At 60.8% G+C, this 19,876-nt stretch overlaps 7 protein-coding genes across 7 annotated transcripts; 5 read left to right on the top strand and 2 right to left on the bottom strand.

The window, feature by feature from the left end:
* Positions 1-63: 63 nt before the first annotated feature.
* Positions 64-3,317, top strand: A1Q1_02215 (uncharacterized protein; the record flags this gene model as incomplete). The annotated part of the gene is made up of 4 exons (XM_014325160.1): positions 64-291; positions 404-2,973; positions 3,040-3,132; positions 3,191-3,317. The coding sequence occupies 4 exons, from the start codon at positions 64-66 to the stop codon at positions 3,315-3,317; spliced, it is 3,018 nt and encodes a 1,005-aa protein (XP_014180635.1).
* Positions 3,318-3,870: 553 nt separating this feature from the next.
* On the bottom strand, positions 3,871-5,809 carry A1Q1_02214 (uncharacterized protein; the record flags this gene model as incomplete). The annotated part of the gene is made up of 4 exons (XM_014325159.1): positions 3,871-4,544; positions 4,612-5,449; positions 5,500-5,612; positions 5,701-5,809. 4 exons carry the CDS (start codon positions 5,807-5,809, stop codon positions 3,871-3,873), a joined length of 1,734 nt encoding a protein of 577 aa, XP_014180634.1.
* Positions 5,810-6,576: 767 nt separating this feature from the next.
* On the top strand, positions 6,577-7,250 carry A1Q1_02213 (UBCc; the record flags this gene model as incomplete). Its single annotated transcript, XM_014325158.1, has 4 exons — positions 6,577-6,825; positions 6,934-7,105; positions 7,150-7,190; positions 7,239-7,250. 4 exons carry the CDS (start codon positions 6,577-6,579, stop codon positions 7,248-7,250), a joined length of 474 nt encoding a protein of 157 aa, XP_014180633.1.
* Positions 7,251-7,513: 263 nt separating this feature from the next.
* Positions 7,514-8,657, top strand: A1Q1_02212 (uncharacterized protein; the record flags this gene model as incomplete). The annotated part of the gene is made up of 2 exons (XM_014325157.1): positions 7,514-7,979; positions 8,122-8,657. The coding sequence occupies 2 exons, from the start codon at positions 7,514-7,516 to the stop codon at positions 8,655-8,657; spliced, it is 1,002 nt and encodes a 333-aa protein (XP_014180632.1).
* A 229-nt stretch (positions 8,658-8,886) lies between these two features.
* Positions 8,887-11,154, bottom strand: A1Q1_02211 (glycerol kinase; the record flags this gene model as incomplete). The annotated part of the gene is made up of 3 exons (XM_014325156.1): positions 8,887-9,255; positions 9,331-10,648; positions 10,733-11,154. 3 exons carry the CDS (start codon positions 11,152-11,154, stop codon positions 8,887-8,889), a joined length of 2,109 nt encoding a protein of 702 aa, XP_014180631.1.
* A 1,207-nt stretch (positions 11,155-12,361) lies between these two features.
* A1Q1_02210 (uncharacterized protein) lies at positions 12,362-14,470 on the top strand (the record flags this gene model as incomplete). Its single annotated transcript, XM_014325155.1, has 4 exons — positions 12,362-13,217; positions 13,255-13,319; positions 13,369-14,115; positions 14,189-14,470. 4 exons carry the CDS (start codon positions 12,362-12,364, stop codon positions 14,468-14,470), a joined length of 1,950 nt encoding a protein of 649 aa, XP_014180630.1.
* A 2,040-nt stretch (positions 14,471-16,510) lies between these two features.
* Positions 16,511-19,876, top strand: A1Q1_02209 (uncharacterized protein; the record flags this gene model as incomplete). The annotated part of the gene is made up of 4 exons (XM_014325154.1): positions 16,511-16,581; positions 16,797-17,680; positions 17,887-19,664; positions 19,706-19,876. The coding sequence occupies 4 exons, from the start codon at positions 16,511-16,513 to the stop codon at positions 19,874-19,876; spliced, it is 2,904 nt and encodes a 967-aa protein (XP_014180629.1).

The following is a 19,876-nucleotide window of genomic DNA, read 5'->3' as shown; positions in this document are numbered from 1 at the left end:
CCCGCGATCCCAGACCGCACTACGCATACGCGTGCTGCAGCACCAGAGCCACAGCTGACCACCATGACAGAACCCGGCTCCTCTGATTACTTTGACCTCGCTCATCACACTTCTTCCTCCTCTCACCCCCCCTCGACCTCGACCACTCTCAGAAGCCGCAACACATCCATCTCGCTCGACCCCTCACAACCGCAGTCCACTGCTGGTTCTTCCTCCCACTTCCACTCGTGGCCTGCAACCCCGAGCCAACCCGCAGGACTCATGTTCCACAATCCTCAGACCGACGGCGGGGTGAGTGATTAATCAAACCATGTCCCTCTTCGTCGCCGAACTTGATCGCCGTCCACCTCGGCATTTCCGCTTTGTCGCTTCTGTTTCCGGACACCTGCTGACCAATCTACAGCCCGTCTCGTTCGCTCCCCACATCCCCTTCCCCATGGGCCAGAACAACAAAGACGAGACCAACGGCCTCGGACTTGACCCCGGAACCGGTGCGGGTCATGACGCCGTCTCGTCCGCCTACGGCTTCAACCTGATGGCCAACGGCATGCCCCCTCCCTCGCCGTTCGGCTTTGCAGTGCCGCCTCTGCCCCCAAACATGCAGCGCCCTGCTCTGGCCCTAGACACCACGGGCTCCAACTTCCACATCCCGCAGACTCAGCCCGGCTCCGCCATGTCCCCTCCTCTCACTGGCCTGGACCTTTCAGGCGTTGACATGGCAGGTGTTGACCGCATTCTGACTCCCAACTTCTACGCCCCGTTCCAGCATGACATGGGAATGGGCGGAGCCATCCCTCCGCCTACTTTCTACGATCCCGGCACCATATCCCCCTCCCAATTGCCCCACCAGATGTTGAAGCCAACGAAGAGTTTCTCCGATCTGCTCATCGAGAGCCGCCAGTCGTCTCTGTCGGCTAGTTCCACGGAGCATGAGTGGAACAGCGGTGTCGAAGACCTGTCGATGCCCCTGGCCCGGGCTCTCGTCATGGAGCAGCAGTCGCCTGCGCTCGGCGGACACGCCCACCTGGCTAATTCGCATCAACGCGCTGCCTCACTCGACATGTCGCAGCTGAACGGAAATGCGCAGCAGCGCCCCGAGTTACTGAACCAGGCTCTCCGCATGTACAATGCCGCCCCGAATCGCCTAGCGTTTGGAGAGCGCAAGATCATCATCATGTCGCCAAAGGTCGGACAGAAGAGTTACGGTACTGAGAAGCGTTTCCTCTGCCCGCATCCGCAAGCGACCCTCGTCGGCAAGTCGTGGTTCACGTCTAACAAGGACGACTGCCCCGTTTCTCCGCTCATTCCGCCCCGTGTTAATATCAGTCTGTCCGGTGAGGCCGCGGTCAAGGACGTGCACGTCCAATGGACGACCCTGGACAACAAGTCATTGGATGACAAGATCCACACGCAAGCCATCACCGAGGATGACAAGCCTTTCCTCGGTAATGTGGCTGGCAAGAACCTCCACATTTCTGACAGCGATGGAAAGCGCAGGGAAGTCAAGGCTTTAGTCACCGTTCGTGTTCCGAGCCCGCAACACGCCGGACCGCACGGATGGGGACCAGCCAAGGGAACGATGACCGAGGCCGCACCTGATCGTGTTATTGGTGTGTTCGAGTCCAAGGAGATCAAGGTCATCTCGAAACCGAGCAAAAAGAAGTCGAGCTCCAAGTCAGCTGAGCTTATTATCCAACACGGCTCAACGATCGCGCTTTTCAACCGAGTCAAGTCACAGACGTCGTCGACGAGATATCTTTCGGTCCCGATCGACCTCACTCGCTTCAAGGGATCGGACGGCAAGCCCGTCACTGGCGCTCTTCCCCCGGATGTCACTCCTTCGGAGAGCATCTTCCGTGGCTTCACCGTCAACCCTAGCGTTTGGGAGTCTTTCATCATTTACCTCGTCGACCCGACCCAGCCGGTTGGCGTTAGCAACGTCAAGTCGCCGAACCCTGGGTGGCCCAACCTTCCGAGTAACGCCATTCCCGCTCACATGGCTCCGCCTATCCGCTACAACTCCACTGTCGTCTTGCAGTCTCTGCAAACTGGTCTGATCTCGCCGGTTCTTGTTATTCGCCGCAACGACGAGGGCTCGGAGGTTGTCGGCATGGACGGCACCGCCACGGACAACCCCATCGCTTGCCCTGAAGGCGAACTCCCTGGCAACGCTGTTTCGCAGCTCCAGAAGGTTGCATTCGAGGTGTACCAGCCCGAGTCTATGCGCAACTACCAGCGCGATCCGACGTACGGAGGACTGTGGCTGTCTTGTGACCAGGAGGCCGTACGTGAGCAGTTCGTTAACGCTGAACGCCGCTGGACTCCTGTCCCTGCCTCGGCTCGTGGCAGCGCTGCCGCCCGACCGGCCAGCTTACCCAACACGCCACAGACTCGTTTCGGTGTGCTGCCTATGACGCCTCACACTGCATCAGTCGCGCTGCCCTCGGGACCCCCGAGTCCGATTTCCTCCTCGTCCTCCAGCGACTACTTCGGCGCCCACAGCCGCAAGTCATCATCTTCGATGCTGTTCTCCCCTCTGTCTGGCGAGCTCCCTCTTCCGCCGCCTTCGACCGACGGAGGGCCTGTTCGTCGTCAACGCACGGGATCAACTACGAACAGCCGAGGCGGACCCCTTCAGCGACCCATGCACAAGAAGCGTGCCTCTGCTGATATTCCGACGTCCGGCGGGTCGTTCGACTTCTCGGCTAACGGCATGCTCACGAATGTCCCCGTTGTCCAAGATCGTACCTACTGGACTCTGGACGTTGGTGACGTGTGCATCTGGTCGATCGTCAGCACCGAACAGGTTACGTACACCTTCTACGTGCCTCCCTACGCCTCGGAGCTCTCGGAGCCTCTGGCTCCTTTCCCGATGGCGCACCGACTACTTCCGCCAAACATGAGTGCCGAGGTCACCATGGCCAAGTACAACCACCAGTACACGTCCATGGCGACCATGCCTTTGGTGACATTGTGAGTTGAGGGACCAAAACCCCAAGGAGACGAGCATCGGGCGCGTGATTGGCTGACCGGGCCTAGTTACGGAAAAGGCTTCACCAAGAGGCCTGACGGCCATGCGTGCCACATCGTGTATTACGGAGACCAGCCGGCGGTCCACAACGAGGTCAGGTGGTAAGTTAACACCCATTAACACCGCACGCGTTTAGGGTTTAAGCGCTGACATTTCCAGTCACGAGGTCATGGCAGCGGCGGAACCCGCGCCGTCAGCACACCCTCAGCCTGTGTTCCTGGTCCGCGAGGACGGACAGTGCATCCTGCCCACTGGCCTCATCTACCCTGCGATGCAGAGGCAGTGAGCGTGAGCTATGTGTAGCAGCTTGCCAGCGCTGGCATGTGATCGATCAGAGCCGATCTATGACCATGCCGTCGTCGTCTGAAGGTAAACAACAACATAATAAACAAAACCAAAATCCCTCTCCATCCGTCCTGCCTCGCCTCTTTAAGAACAATTTTTGTCTGCTTGATCAAACTCCCCGCCCACCAACAACCAAAAGTGTATAAGTAAAGCCCCAACTACCATACCTTGTTCCCTGTCCGTGTCGTCGAGACAGTCGATATCTGGTTTTCAAAAGACGTCTTTCTCGGGGGTGTCATCCCCGCCCTCGTTCCCCCCTTCGCTTTTGTCTTTCCTCGTGTCCTACTTCGTTCACCATCTCCCGACGTCATCGATACATCCCCAGGGTTCTCACTGCTCGTTACTCGTGCCCTCCTCGCTGTGCGATACTTGTACCATCATTGAAAAAACAGGTTATTAGAAAATGCATCGTTGGCCAGGTTTGACCCAAAGTCTCTCATCATCAGAAGGAATACATTCTAACTCGTTACCAACTAACCGGGAAAGTCTATGATCTAGTGCGTCTTGAGCCCCTGCGTCTTAAGGCCCTTGTACCGCTGTCCGGCGTAGAAGCGGCGGAGAATCAGCGTAAACAGGGCAAGGAAGGCGAGCAGCCCAATGACCCAGGCCGCGATGCTGACGCCCCGGGCCCGCGCAACGCGCGCTTTGATGGCAGTAGCGCGCGAGCTAGCAGCGGTACTGACGGTTCGCAGTCTCCGCTCGCGGAACTGCTTGTAAACATTCTCGAGCAAGTTGCGATTATTGCTCGCAATCTGGACATCGCGAAACTCGGCAAACTGCCCAAAGGCATACTTGAATGCGCCGAGTTCGCGTTCGATTTTGCGCTGCGCGCGCTCGAGCCGCTCAATCTTGTGTCGGAGCGCGCGCTCTGTGGCCTCGTCTTCACTGTCCGAGTCGGCTGCGACGGCGGGGCGCACATGCACCCCGTGCTCGACGGGATCCTTGCCCGGCAGCTGGAGACGGGAGCGGCGCTCCACGTCCTCGATCGCTGAGAGGAGCTTGTCCTGATATGCCACCAGGGCGTCGGCCAGCTTCGAGTCGTCGATCAGCGTGCCCGACGATGGCGCGTCGGCGTCCGAGTCGGTCTCCTCGGCCTCGGCGGCCGCGATCGCCTCTGGACTGTCGCGCATACGCCACGGGACGTAGTCCTCGGGCTCGACGCAGATGACTGTTGTCAGCTTCGTGGCCGATGAGCATATAGCTGGGCCGTCCACTAGACCCACGCAAGGACTCACTGTGCTGCACCTCTCCGTTGCGGAACTCGGGCTGGAACGTCCCCCGCGAGCTTCCCTTGTTGATGAGGAAGGCTGTCGGGGGTCCATTCTCTGGCGCGGTCGGGCACCTCGCCCCGGGCACGCCGGAGAACACGGCGTCCTTGTCGACGACATTGTCGAGGACCGTAAAGTCCTCGGCGGACGAGACGACGAGCGCGTACCCGAAGTGCTTGCCGTGGAACCTGTTTCCCCGCACCGTTCCCCCGCGCACGATCTTGTCCGTGTCGTCGCTCCAGGAACTGAGGCCGATCACAATGCCGACCTTGAAGTATCGCGCGTGTGCGTAAAAGTCGTTGTCCGTCACGAGCACGCCGGCATAGTCGCCCTTCCACGGGTCGTAGTCGACGAGATTCACGCCGCCTAACACGACACGCGTCTTGCTGTCGACCCTGTTGTGCCGCACTGTCGATCCAGACGAGCCAAAGAGCACAATAGCGCCGTCGGTCGCGTCAAACACGTAGTTGTGCTCGACGAGCGAATCGCGGCACGCGAGCGAGATCCCGTCTGCGCGCGGGTTGCCCCACGCGGGCTGCTTCTCGTCGATACCGTCGTAATCGTCGTCCCACTCCTCGCCGGCGGGACCGATCACGTTGTGCGCCACCGTCGCGCGGCGGCAGGACAGCTCGTCGCCCTCTCTAACGTGCAGGGCGCTCCAGCCCCGCGGCTCCAGCAGTCTGCAGTGCGTCACGGCCTGGTCGTCCGCGTTGCCGAGCTCGAGCAGCGCCTCGCCGCCCATAACACGGAGCATTTGTGGCCGGTTCCCGTCTACGATCAGGTGCGAGATCCGCGCCCCGCCGCACTGCTTGCAGTCCGCGCTGATGTCAGCTGGACAAGCACCTCGTAGCTTACCGAACAGCTACACTCTGCGTCTCGCCCGTCACGAGCAGGAGGGCCCGGTCGTGGCCCTCCGGCTGCCCCGCCGTCGTCAGCGTCTGGCCCGGCGCCGTGAACACCACGGGCGCCTGAAGACGGTGCACGCTGCCAGGACACAGCTCGACTTTCGTTCCGCGCCCGCCTGGTATCAGCTAGCGCGCTCTCTCGAAAGCTCACCTCGCTCGAACAGCGCATTGATGGCCGTCTCGTCCCCGGACTCGAGGCACGCAGTGGCCGCCAGCGCCGGCGACAGCAGCGCAAAGAGGAAGGGGAACGCGGCCAGCATGCTGCTGGCACTGTGGTGGAGGAAGGTCGATAAGAGTGTGAGGTGTGGTTGAGGTGTGCCGCCGATCGAGGACGCGTCTCGAGATTCCGAGCCAGCAGCCAGATTCCTGCCTTCCCTTCCTAGACCTCCACCGCAAGTATTCAGCCCTCGCCGCAGTCTTCTGCGCCTTGCGTGCAGTCGTCTCAATCGCAATCGAAACAGACAGGTGGAGGCTGCCTGACCCTTTGCGCCCTAAGGGTTAGAAGCCTCGTGCCTTAACGCCCGAGAGGCCACGTGGTGTCTATGCGAAGTGGAAATGGCAACGGAGCGAGACTGTGGACACTGCGGTGAGAGGCATGAGAGGAGAGTCTCTGGCGGTGCGCCGTTGTCTGTCAGCCCCGCCAGCCCGCCCAGTGCACCGCCAGGCCGCACCGCACCACCACCAACGGTGTGAGACCGGTCACTAAGCCAGCTATGCAGCTAGCAACTTCGCGGTTCGCCGAACCCTGCACACACACCCCCGCACCGCACCCTGCGTCCCTGCCCGCTGCCCGGCATTTCCAACATCCCTCAGAGTTGGACCTCGCTGCAACCACTCGCCTGACTTGTGACGCACACTGCACAACCACACTACTTGCATCACACGAATCCAACTCTTTGCACTGCTAGTACACATCGATCGCCTCAACTCACCCCACCTCGCAGTGCCGCTTCTTGCCTCTTCCTTCTTATACAGCAACACACAGACCCCTCCTTCCCCCCCCCTCCCCACTTCCCCTGCATCCACCATGTCCGCCGCAGGAAGCACACGGCGAGTCCAGAAGGTGCTGCAGATGACGATTGAAACACAGCTGACAAGTCAGGAACTCAAGGAACTCACCGACCAGCCGCTCGAGGGTGTCGATGTCCAGGTCGACGGCGACAACCTCCTCCACTGGAAGGTCAAACTCGACGGACCCGAGGGATCCCCCTACGTCGGCGGCAAGTTCACCGTTGACGTTGTCTTCGGCACCGACTTCCCCTTCAAGGCGCCTACGGTGAGCTGTAAAGCTACTTGGAGCTGACAGCAGATCACGTTCGCGACCAAGATGTACCACCCGAACATTGACAGTGACGGAAAGTGAGCTCAGCAATCGAGGGGATAGCTGACAGGCAGTATCTGCATGGGCGTCATCAAGGCGGACGGCTGGAAGCCGTCGACCAAGATGGCCAACGGTGAGCTACTTCGCCCCCGTAGAAGAGCTAACGCCAGTTCTCCTCTCGGTCCGCGACCTCCTCCAGAACCCGAACCCGGACGACCCGCTCGTTACGTCTATCGTAAGCTGCCAGTTTCTGACCAGAGCTGACATCAGGCCGAGCAGTACCGGACCGACCGCCCCGCGTTCGACAAGAAGGCGCAGGAGTATGTGCAGAAGGTGAGCTAAGTGCGGTGCGCTGAAGCTAACAACAGTACGCCAAGTAGATAGAGCAGATACAGTTCATGCACAAGCTGAAGCACGTTGTAACACTATGTTGTGCATTCGCAGCAGGTCGATCGGCGCTGGCATTGCATCAGGCATCCAACTACGTAGTTGCCCCGCCCTGGCTGCTGGCTGGTGGGAGGAACGACCACTGTGGATTTGGTCCCGAGATAAACGGTGGCAAAATATTTGTAGCAGCCAGAAAGTCAGTTGCGTCAGAGTCCAAGAGTCCGGTGATCGAGAGATAGTCCTACACACAACGACCATGTCCGCGCCGCTCTCGAAGAAACAGCAGAAGGCGCAGTCCTTCCGCGCGAAGCAAAAGGCGAAGCGCGCCGCCGTCCCCGACCTGCCGGAACAAGATGACGATGTCGAGGTTTCCGAGTCGGCCGACCTAGCTTCGACCTCCACCTCTGCCAAAGCCAAGCCTAGCAAGGCCAAGGCCGAACCCCCCGTCGACGAGGACGAGGCGTACGCCCCCCTTCCCGAGAAGAAGAAGGACGACTCGGCCGATGGAGAGAAGGCAGGAGGCAAGAAGAAGCGGAAACGCACCGACGGCGACGGCACCGAGGACGCCGAAATTGAGGGATACGGCAAGGTGCAGAAACACCGGAGGGTGACGGAACCCAAGCCGAAGAAGGAGGTGGCGCAGCGCTTCATCCTCTTCCTGGGCAATATTGGGTTCAAGACGACAAAGGACGAGGTCGCGGCACACTTTAAGGAGTCTGTTGGTGAGTCTGCCAATGGAGCGCGGCAGCGCTACCCCCCCATTCCCTTCTCCTCTTTCCTCCCCCTCCTCCCCCTCCTTCCCCCCCGATCTACCACACCGCATTCTTCCAGCTACACGTGACGGTTGGATGAGCTAATGTCCAGGCCGCATCCCCGCCGTCCGCCTCCTCACCGACAAAGCGACGGGCAAGTCGCGCGGCATCGCCTTCCTCGAGCTCGCGAACGGCAACGAGCTCCAGTCCGCGCTGAAGCAGCACCACAGCATTCTGAACGGGAAGCGGATCAATGTGGAGCTGACGGCTGGCGGGGGCGGGAAATCCGAGGGAAGGCGCGAGAAGCTGAAGCAGCGCAACGAGCGTGTCTCTACGCAGCGCGAGAAGCGCGAGAAGGAGGCCAAGGAGAAGGAGGCCAAGGCCAAGGCGGCCAAGGGCGACCAGGCGGGTCAGGCTGCTGAACAGCCCCCGATCGTGGGCGAGATGAGCAATCAGGGAGCCAAGATTGGAGCCGGTGGTGGCGGCGGGGACGCGGGTTGGGGAGCACCTGTTGGCGAAGGCTACAAGATGCGCGGTGGACGGCGAGTCAAGGTCAAGCCGTCTGGAGGTCCCGGAGGCGACAGAGAGAGGAGGCCGCAGCGGCCCAAGTGGCAGCCGACTGGGGCCAACGCGCAGCCGCTTGCATAGATATAGACAGACAGACCATTTCCATGTATACTTTTGTTCCATTATTGCGATTCTCGTGCTTTGCATCAAGAGGAAAACCCAGTGCATCAAGAGGCAAATGTGTATAAAAACATCAAACCCAAAGCGAGCTACGCCACAGGCGCCGCCCGAGAAGTCGTCTAAAGCACAAATCTGTCATAACGTAGATATCTATGGGGAGCATTCTAGGCATGCAGCCTGAGCCTGCAGCCTAAGCCTGCGCGGCAGTAGGCTTGGGCACGGGTCCAGGGTCGGAGAGGATCTTGGGGCTCGGCGGGGACGACTGCAGCGTAGCCTTGCCCAGGTCCATGGTGAGGTCGACGATGCCCTCCTTCTTCTCGATCTGGAGCTCGCGCTCCTCGAGCTCGAGCTCGTCCTCGCCCTCGTGCCAGTTGCGCGCGCGGGCGACGGCGCGGTCCCACCCGCGGATCATCTTGGCGCGCTGCTTGTCGCTGATCTCGGGCTTGAACACGAATGTGTCCGCCGTGTTCACCTCGGACAGCGTCTCGGGCTTGTTCAGGTCCCACCCGAACAGGCCGAGCGCGTGGCCCGCAAGCAGCGCCGAGCCGAGCGCGGTCGACTCGCGCATCGCGGGGCGGATCACGTTGAAGCCACCAATCTGAGGTTAGCTATGCCTGCGAGGAAGTGAGCTTACGTTGGCCTGAATCTGCATCGCCAGGTCCGAGTTCGTGACTCCTCCGTCGACCTTGAGACCCTCGAGCTTGATGTTGGCCTCCTTCTCGATGACGTCGAGGACGGCGCGGGACTGGAAGCACACGGCCTCGAGCGTCGCGCGCGCAATGTGCGCCGACGTCGTGTAGCTCGTCATGCCGATGATGGTTCCCGTAGCCGAGCGGTCCCAGTACGGGGCGAGGAGACCGGCAAACGCAGTGACAAAGTACACGCCGCCCGTGTCCTTGACCGAGCCGGCGAGCATGTCCATCTCGGCCGACTCCTCGATCAGGGTCATCTGGTCACGGAGCCACTTGATCGCGCTTCCGGCGACGGCGATGGAGCCCTCGAGGGCGTAGACGGGCTGCGCGTCCTTGCCCGTCTGGTACGCGACGGTCGTAATGAGACCGTTCTTGGAGTGGACAATCTCGTCGCCCGTGTTGAACAGCACGAACGCACCGGTGCCGTACGTGTTCTTCGCCTCGCCGCGCTGCAGGCACTTGTTACCCACGAGCGCCGCCTGCTGGTCACCGACAATACCGGCGATCGGCACGCCGGTCAGCGGCGTCTCCATGCTCTCATGGATCTTGCCGTAGACCGCGGCCGAGGGGACAATCTCGGGGAGTACAGATTCGTCAATGCCGAAGAACTTGAGCAGCGGCTTGGACCACTTGAGCGTCTTCAGCGACATGAGCAGCGTACGCGACGCGTTCGTGACGTCGATGATGTGCAGACCCCCGTCGAGCGCACCGGTCAGGTTGTACACGAGCCACGAGTCGACAGTGCCGAAAGCGAGGTCACCGGCCAGGTTCGCCTCGGCGACCTCCTTGTAGTGGTCGAGCATCCAGCGCAGCTTGATCGCCGAGAAGTACGTCGACAGCGGGATACCCGTAATGTCGACGAGACCTTGCCGTCCTGTCACGCGCTTCGGCTTGCCGTCTCCGTTCGCCTCCTCAAGCTCGATACCCTCCTTCTCCAGCTTCTCCTCAAACTCACGCACGACAGCGACTGTGCGCGTGTCGTCCCACACAATCGCGTCGCACAGAGGCTTGCCCGTCGACTTGGACCAGCACACAGTCGTCTCACGCTGGTTCGTGATTCCGATACCGCGAATCGAGTCCGCCGACCACCCAGCCCACTCGAGCTTGTAGCACGCACGGTTGATGCACTCCCGCATGGCGTCAACCAAGTCCTCTGGTCGCTGCTCGTGCCATCCCGCGTACGGCAGGACCTGCTCGAACTCGGTCTGGTGCTCGGTAATGATCTTCGCATTCTCGTCAAACACGATGAAACGGGTAGAGCTGATGGCGTTAGTCACCGATACCGAGGAGTGAGACAGCCGGAGCTGAGGAAAACAAATTGTCACAAATGGGAGGATCACTCACGTAGTACCACAGTCCAAACTTCCGATGAACTCGCCCTTGCGCAGCTGCCTCTGACCGTCGAGCTGCGAAAGCGCAGAGAAGCCACTCAGTCCGCCCAGACCACCGAGACCACCTCCGAGCGCAGCGCGCGCTCCGTGCGCATCGCCGGCGAAACTGCTCTTACGGCTGAGAACCTTGTCGTTCGTGAGGGGAAGCGTAGGGGAACCGGCACGAGACAGGAGCGAGGGCGTGGTAGGCCCCGAGTAGTCGGCACGGGAGATAGGGATAGGTCCGGAACGGTGCTGGGACGAGCGGCGGGACAATGAGGCGCCGCCCGTGCTGGCGGGGTAGGAGGGACGGGGTGCCACCATGCTCGGCCGCCTCGAGGGGTGCGGCGAGGTGGTGGGAGAGTCCTGGATCGCCGAGTCGTAGTGGTCGGCCATGGTGTGCGGTGTGGTCGAGATGTGAATGTTGCAAAACGAAAGAAGAAGCAGACGCTAAGGGGTACGGCTACTTGATACTGGGTCGTGAGCCGTGAGCCGGAAGGCGGGGGGCCGTGACTAAGAGGCAGGCTTACTTTGAAGGAGTCTCGTCCGCAGCACTAGTGATGCAGTGCACAGTGACAGGCGCGAAAGCTTGTTGGGCCGATATGCCGTGCAGGCAGGCAGGAACGTAAGAGGGCAAGGAGATGCGACTGCGGCTGCGCGCGATTTGCGGGGTAAAGAGTCGGGCCTTGCGAGCAACAGGTAGTACCGTCTCACGACAACAAATGAGAGGTCCGTTTGAGGTGAAAGAGTCCTGGATCAGGCAGGATAGTGCAAGGAACGGGTTCGCTCTAAGCCCACACGTGTCCCACAACGCCCAAAAAGTAAGGCGTGTGACGCAGTAGCTTGCGGGAAGTGCGAGAGGGAAGGGGGGATTCGGCTAACCGGACGAAAATCCCAAGGTCACCTGATCAGCGCTTTCGGCGACGGCTTTGTCGTAAGAGATTGAGGGTGCTCGTACTGGGGTGGTCCGAGATCAACAACAGTTAGCGTCGAAAGAAAAAAGTAGCTGCAAAGCGTTTAAAAATCAGTCTAGCGCTCCCCAGTCATCGTTACGCGCACCGGCGGACATCGCCTACTCCTCGTGCCCGTTTGAGCGTATGGGCGCCATCAGCCCTCAGCCACACATGAGCGGGAATGGCCTTCCCCGTCTGGGCGAGAACTGCGGTCCCTTATCGTCGCGCCACCGGCGACCACCGGCCCGCGGGCCGTTGTCCGCCGGCATCCCCTCCATCACGAATACGTGCGAGAGGCAGCGTGAAGTAGGCGCGTCAGTTAGTCACGCGTAGGAGGTGAGAACTTCTAGCGAGCCTAACTTGGTAGCGAGACTGCAGTGTTTGAAGTGTCCCTAACATGGGCCTAATCACCTGCTAATCGCTGCCGCGTCGGATTCATGTAACCCAACGCTGGGACCTGAAATAATCACCCCTTCCCCCCCCAGCCCGTGTTTCTGCTGTCTGTACCAACCGTGCCGTGCCTGAAGGCGATCGTCTTCCAGGTGGCCGCTCGCGTCCTCGCGTCCTTGCCGGCTGCAGCCATGTCTCGAAGACATTAAGATTTCGCATGAAATTCCAACATCACACACTCATTCTATGACTCCAGCACGATGCCGCCGAAGAGAGCGTTCTACATAGCGCAAGACACGCCGAACGTCAGTCCGAAGCTTGGCCCTGTCGATGCCTTTCCCCTTTCGCGAAAGGGCGGACTACCCATTCCTAGCGTAGGCGTACCCGGCCGCATTCGACGACCGAAGAAGATCCTCTACCTCTTCGTCATCTTTTTCCTCCTGTATTGGTTCGGCATCCGTCATGGTTTGGGACGAGAAAAGGAGGAGCGCGGTCCGCCCACGCCGCTCGGGTTCGCGCTCAAGACTGGCGAGCGACACAGACCGCGAACGATGGTGTTTCTGAGGAACGGAATAGCGTCGTTGCTGCCGCTGCGTCGGGGAGCACCCCAGCCCGAGCATCCTGTCTATGAGCTGATGGAGCGCGGCGAGGAGCTCTGGCGCAAGGTGCGCGACCGCCAGTCCAAGACGCTCAAGGACGCGGTCAAGGAGTACCGCCGTCGCTACGGTATCGACCCTCCGGCCGGCTTCGACGAGTGGTTCAAGTGGGCGCAGGAGCACAACGTCGAGCTCGTGGACGAGTACGACCTTATGATGCGCGACGTTCTCGCTCACCACGCCCTCAAACCGGAGACGTTCATCGGCCGTTCCGAGGAGCTCAGCCGGAACCAGTCCTTCGCTTACACCCTTCACGTCACCCCCGAGGAAGTCACGATCACCGGTGAGCGTGCCGGCAACGCCCGACCAAAGAAGTTACTCAGCATGGTCGACAGCTTCAAGGCTGCTCTGCCAAAGGGCTTCTCTCTTAACATTACCGGTAGTGACCACGACGTTAGTGGCGTCGTGCTCGGAAAGGACCAGAGGAAGCGCGCGATGGAGCTGGTGCGCAAAAACAAGTGTGCGTACGAGGCATGCTTAACTGTGACTGACAGCAGACTTTACCGACGAGGAGCTCAAGCACTACCAGAATCCAGGGCGCTCCCCCGTTTGGGGTTGGTTCGTGAGTAAACGCCCGGTTCACTGCTTCCTACAGCTCTAACCGTACTCAGAAAGCCTGCCCCATCGACTCTCCCGCCAACAGACTAAACGACCCCAGCGAGGCGCCCATCAGCGAGGGCCAGTCGTTCATCCACGACCATCTGTCGACGATGGACTTTTGCGAGTTCCCTCGGCTGAAAGTCCTGCACGGTGCGCTGCAGTACGATCGCGAGGACCGATCGCCGTCGCTGCTCAAGCCGTGGCTGGTGCACTCGAAGCTGCCGGGTGACGCGTCCTTCCTCCTGCCGCCGATCGAGGGTTTCACAAACCTGACAGAGAAGGACATTCCGAAACTCGGTACCTGGGACGACAAGCTGGACCATCGCGTGCACTGGCGCGGATCGACGACGGGCGGTTTCTCGATCCAGCAGGACTGGCGCCAGTCGCACCGTATGCGGCTGCACTTCATGTTCAACGACAAGAAGGGCAACGAGAGCTACTGGGGCGAGACGTTCCGGGAGCTGATCCAGCCGGACGGACAGGGCGGGTACGAGCGCGTCACGCGCAACATGCCGGTGCTCGCCAAAGCGTACGGCGACGTGCAGCTCAGCGGCAAGCCGATCCAGTGCTCGACGGACAAGATGTGCGAGGAGATCCGCGACGAGGTCGAGTTTGGCTCAGTCCTGAAACCGAAGGACGTGTGGATGTTCCGCTACTTCCTCGATGTGGACGGGAACGGATGGTCGGAGCGCTTCCACCGTCTGCTCTCGAGTGCAAGCCCCGTCATGAAGATGACCATCTTCGCAGACTGGCACATGGTAAGCTCTTCGCCACCGCTTAGCTGACGGACAGGACCGCCTCATCCCGTGGTACCACTACATCCCGATCAAGCCCGACTACTCTGACTTGTACGACATTCTGGCCTTCTTCATCGGCCCCGTCAGCAAGGACGGCACGATCGACCACTCCAAGGGCCACGACTACCTTGGCAAGAAGATCGGCGAGGCCGGGCGTGACTTTTCGCTGAACCACTGGCGCTGGGCAGACATGCAGGCTTATGTGAGTTATCTTACCCTTGGCACAACTGACAGACAGCTGTACCGTCTCTTCCTGGAGCTTCACCGTCTTCACCAGCTGGACCGTGACGCGGCCTCGTTCAAGGGCTCCGGTTAAAACACCCATCAACATAGATTACCACCATAGAAACAACACATTCATTACTCTTAGGGCTTTGTAACGTATAGATAGAGTACGGACAATGGATCTTCCTTTTCTTCTTTCCTCCATCGTGCCTTGTATCCAGCCCACAAATCCTCGATCGCCTGCGCCAGCTTCAGGTCCTTCCCCGTCACGCCTGGGTCGAGCTTGCGCTCGAGTTTCGTGCCCAGCGGCGGCATGGGCGTGTGAGTGAGCATGGAGACGCGGAGGGTGTATCCCTCTTTATTGTCTGTGATATCGCAACTCGGCCCCGCGACAATGGTGGGATGGTGCTGGCTGTCAGTTCAGTGGTCAGAAGCCAACTCACGTCCTGGTCCTGCACTAGCCGTCCGAGCTCGTTCATCATCTCGAGCAGCTTGGCGTAGTCAGAGAAATGGTAGCTCTGCACGAGTCGCTTAGCTTCCAGTTCCAGCGGGTCGGAGACCGTGGCTGTTCCCTCTGCGGGGTGAGCTGCAGAAGACGAAGTGGCCGCTAGCCGCCATCCGGCTGCTGAGAGCGGACTGAAGGATTCCTGGAAGGCGTCGAGTTTCGGAATCCGGTAGGGTGAGGGTTTCTTCTTCCTCGGCGGTTCTGCGGAGGTCGAGGCACCGGTCGAGCTCATCCTCGTACTCTGAAAGACTGGGACTGAAGCCCTCAGTGCGTGTGACCGGAGTGTCCGCAGCATCAGTATGGTGTGTATCTAATGTGAGTCTGAGGTGAGTCTGCCAACCTCCAACTCTGCTGTGCTGCTGTGCGTCCAGACGTCACCAATCGTCGCTCGCGCGCTCGACATTGTGACCACCTCCACCCAGTTCTCGCTGGTGGAGGCTGAGGAATGGTCACGTGATGTGAATGGAAGCGCCGTTCCTGGATTGCCGGATTTCCAGCCGCGCTTGTCCCGAAACGGCTCCTCAGATGGGGAGTCTTCCGGTGCGGGCGTTGTGACTTTGAGATTCGGCTCTTGTCAGCCAGTTTGCGCCCAAATATCGAGTGCCCACAATCAAGACGCCGCAAATGCTGACCGATCCTGATCTCTTGGCGCATGGCGCTCCGTCGAGGCATGCGAGGTACCTTGACTTTGAATGCGTGGTCACAGCTGTATTGAATGGCAATGGCGGCAGAGATGTTGCAGTTACGTAAAGCCAGCCTCGGCAAGCACGAGCTGGCGGGAGCAGCTCGAGCAGCATGGCAGCAATGTCCTGGGAGGAGGAAGGGGTGTGCCGAACGTCCGACGAAAAGCCTAACCTGGTAGTTTTATGGCGACGTACCTTCGTAGCGAAGTGACTCCCCGCTGCTGGGTCATGTGGAGCCCTTGCTTGATGAGAGCTCGTATGCCCTTGGCTCACGTAGTCCGCAGATTCCGTTCATGCGCTCACTCTCCGTGCTCCAGCGGGCAGTCGTACTCACTGTCACCACAGTGCCTTTCGCCCTCGTGTGATGTGTTGTGTGCTCGTCTCCCTCCCTCCCTGCGACATCTGTAAATCCTGTCTACCCCAGAGTTCCCCCGCATCGAAGACGCCTTCTGCCCGCGCGCTCGCCCTGCTCCTCCTCCCCAACTCCCCTGCGACTCTGCGACGCAGCCTGCTCCCGCGTCGTCGGTACGTCGGCTCGGACTCTGGTGTTTACCCGGGGCGCGCCGGGCGGCCGATACAAGAGCATCAGCGCAATTAGGGATTAGGGGTCGAGGATTTGGTATCTTTCCTAGGTCCCTCGAGGGACTCGAGAGGGGTGAGGGACCTTGAGGGGGAGATTGGTCCCGTGTCCTGCGTCCTACGTCCTATGTCCGTCCGTCCGAGAGAGGTAACAAGTCACTCTAGCTCCAGTGGCGGTGGTACCTGGTTCGTCTCGGTTGCAAGCAGGCTCCATAGCTCCAACGACTTGGCCAATGGAGCGATGGAGGATGCATGTCGAGGGAACATTACAAACGCACAGTTGCAGCACTAAGGCTAGCTGACGGTTGGGTAGCCCAATGTACGGTGGGCATGCAACTCATCCGCCAGCCCCCGCCATCAGCCTATGCAGCCTACATTGCTCAGCCCACGGCCCTCGCAACGCCTTGAAGGCTTTAGGCTATCTCCACCTTGGCTGTAGGACAGGAGGCTACCGGAGGTTGCGGGCCTGGCGCGGCAGGCTGCGGCCTAGTCGGCAGTGCTAGTCTGAGACTCTGCGCGCGCTGAGACTTTTCAACCAAAAAAAAGTCAAGACCCTTAACCGTGGTTACCCTAGTTTCGTGGTTTCTGCCTCTTCTCTCAGCCAACTTTGACCTCGTTTCTAATCGGTGATTAGTCTTTATTGTAATCAGACCGGATACCAAATGCACGCAAGTTGAAGCTGCCGAAAAGAAAAAAAAAGTACAGTCGTCGCAAGCACTCGCGAGTGCAGCGGACGGGTCCTGCGGGTCCTGGTCTGGTCCTGGATGCTGCTGCCTGGCTGCCTGCGCTGTCTGCCCGCTACCCTCTCCTTTTGCCCTTGCTACGGCTCGACCAGACGGTGCGAGTCGGAATCGGACATCTCACTCACTCACTTTCCTTCTTCCTCACTTCTCCACATCTACTCCCGACCAAAAGTCACCTCTCCCCCCTCCACCCCTCAGCCTCCCGAGCTCTCCGCCCCCCAGCAAGCGCACACCCGCCTGGTTTGGAAGCGATTCCGAGTCCCTCCCCCATCGCCTCCTCCTTGCTCACGCCCACGCCTACGCTTCCCAGCTTCGCCTCGGCTATCATCGACGAGTCGCCCACTCCCTCCTCCCTCCTTCCCTCTACTCGCTGACTCACCCGCTCCCCACCTCTTCGTCTGGACGGCTTCCTCTCTCCATTCGTCCTCGTTCAGGCGCCTACCCGACCAACGTAGCCGCCCTTTCCGAGTTGGAGGTGACGCAGTTCAAAAAGTTCCAGTCAAACACAATGTCTGTCGAGCAGCAGCAACAGCAGCAGCACGCTGCCCAGGAGGGCTCCGCGCAGGCGCAGCAGGCTCAGGCTCCCACCAACGCCGCCGCCCCCGAGACCGAGGCCGCTGACCTCAAGTCGGAGGTCAAGTCGGACGCCAACGTCGCAGCTGTCGAGGCTGGTGTTGCTGCTCTGTCCATCCCCCAACCCCAGGCGGAGCTTCATCGCGCGTGTGCCGAGGGAAGGCTTGAGGATGTCCGCTCCATCCTCGGCCGTGGCCTTGACGCCCTCGAGACTCTGGGTAAGTTCATTAACCGAATATTTGCCTCCACAAGCGTCGTAAAAGGATGCGCGGACTGCTTGAAAACACACAGGTCCATCTCGGTCCCAACTTTTTTCACTCCTCCCCGAAGTGCCGAGGACCGTTCATGCTTTTCATCTTCCGACTTTTCAACCACCCCAAAGAATACACCGGAAGTGAACTCTGTGCGCTGACTTTTCCCCCAGATGTTGCCAGCGGCTGCACCCCTATCGTTCTTGCGATTCAGAACGGTCACGCCGATGTCGTTCGCGAGCTCCTGTCTGCCGGAGCTATCGTTCCCCCTCCGGCAGTGACCATGGACCCCACCATGCTTCAGGTCCTCGGATACTCGCAGCCCATGTACGGCGTTCCTCCCCCGTTCCAGATGGGTCCTCCTCAGTTCTTCCAGCCCGGCATGTTCCCTCCCAACGGCGGCCACCCCCGCGGCTCGCCCAACGGTGGATCCAATGGTGCCGCCAACCTTCCGCCGGCCGAGGTCGCCAAGACCATTCCCTGCCGCAACTTCCCCAACTGCAAGTATGGCAACAGCTGCATGTTCTTCCACCCTCCTGGACCTGGCTTCTACCCCGGCGGCCCCGGTTTCGCTCCCAACTTCGTTCCCTACCCGCCAGGAGCGGCTCCGTTCTTCCCCGGTGCTCAGGAGTTTGTTCCTTCCGGCGGTGCTCCTGCTGCTGAGGGCTCTCAGCCGCCTGCTGGTGAGGCCAACGCCGCCCCCGCTGAGGGCTCCGCTGCCGCCCCCGCTTCCGAGAATACCCAGCATGACTCTATACCCGCGCCTTCCAACCACGTCGGCTCTGCTCTCTCCCCCGCCTTCGTCCCCGGTGCCATGCCCTCCGACGCTCCCAACGGTGCCCCCTACCCTTACGCCAACGGCGGTCCCATGTCGCCTTCCATGATGCCCATTCCTCCTCCTCCCATGCCCTCTGACCCCTCCTTCTACGCCAACTCCCAGCCCCAGTTCCAGGGCTACCACCCTAACGGCTACAACGCCCACGGCAGGCGACAGAGCTTTGGCCAGTTCGCCAACGGTGGCGGCAAGCCCTTCCACGGCAAGAAGCCGTCATTCTCTGGTGGCCCCAAGCCGTGGGGACCGGGAGGCCGCATGGGCGGCTCGTCCCACCTTGGACAGTGGAAGGATGGCAACCCCCCTCCTTGTGCCTTCTTCCGTGAGGGCAAGTGCCGCAACGGCGAGTACTGCAAGTTCCCTCACATGGACGCCGATGGCAACGACTGCCGCCACCCTGACGTTGTTCGTGGCATCATCCCCCCGATGCCCACTCGCCCTCCCCCGCGCCACGGTATGCGCATGATGGGCGGCCACTACGACCCGTCCCAGCGCATGCACTTCCAGAACAAGGCTGCCGCGGCCGCTGCTGCCGCCAACGCCAACGGAGGCGACTCCTCTGCTGCCACTCCCGCTGGTGAGGAGGGTGCTTCTGCCAACGCCGCCTCGCCTGCCACCCCTGCTTCTGAGAAGGATGTCTCTGGATCGACCGCCTCGCTTCCCCCGAAGCCCTCGGCCCCGGTCACCCCTGTCTCGCGCTCGGCCAGCGGACCGGGTGTTGCCCGTGTCCACGCTAACGGCGTCAACTCGCGTGCTCACTCCCCGAACAGTGCCGGTGCCCGCCGCGGCCCTCGCGGATACGCTAACGGCCACGCCAACGGCTCGCGGTCATCATCCTCGGGCGACAAGAAGCCCATTCCCCCTCAGCGTGTCCCCCGCGCTGACGAGTTCCCTGCTCTCGGTCTCGGTGGTGCTACTACTCCCACTGAGCGCCGCGAGCCCTCGTGGGGCAACAAGACCGGCTCTCAGGTGCTCCAGGCCCCTGCCCCCGCCAAGCCCGTCACCCCCAAGGAGGAGGCTCCCGCTACTCCTGCTTCCGAGGAGCCCAAGGCTGAGGAGAAGGTTGAGGAGAAGCCCGTCGCTGCTGTTGAGCCGGTCGAGCAGAAGGAGGCTGCTGAGGTAAGTACATCGTGCTTCCGCGCCAGCTAAACTAACATTAGCCCCAAGTAACCATGGACTCGGACTCTGAGGACGGAGCTGTCATTGTCTCTGTCTCGACCACCCCCAACCCGGAAGCGAGCAAGCCCAAGGTCTCGCCTACCTCCGCCGCCGCCGCCGTCTCGTTCGCCTCGGTTGCCGGCACTGTCATCCCCGAGGCCATTAAGGCTTAA

The sequence above is a fragment of the Trichosporon asahii genome, assembly GCF_000293215.1.
Source record: "Trichosporon asahii var. asahii CBS 2479 unplaced genomic scaffold scaffold00050, whole genome shotgun sequence".
NCBI classification, from domain to species: domain Eukaryota; kingdom Fungi; phylum Basidiomycota; class Tremellomycetes; order Trichosporonales; family Trichosporonaceae; genus Trichosporon; species Trichosporon asahii.
This window is presented reverse-complemented; position numbering and strand designations above follow the sequence as displayed.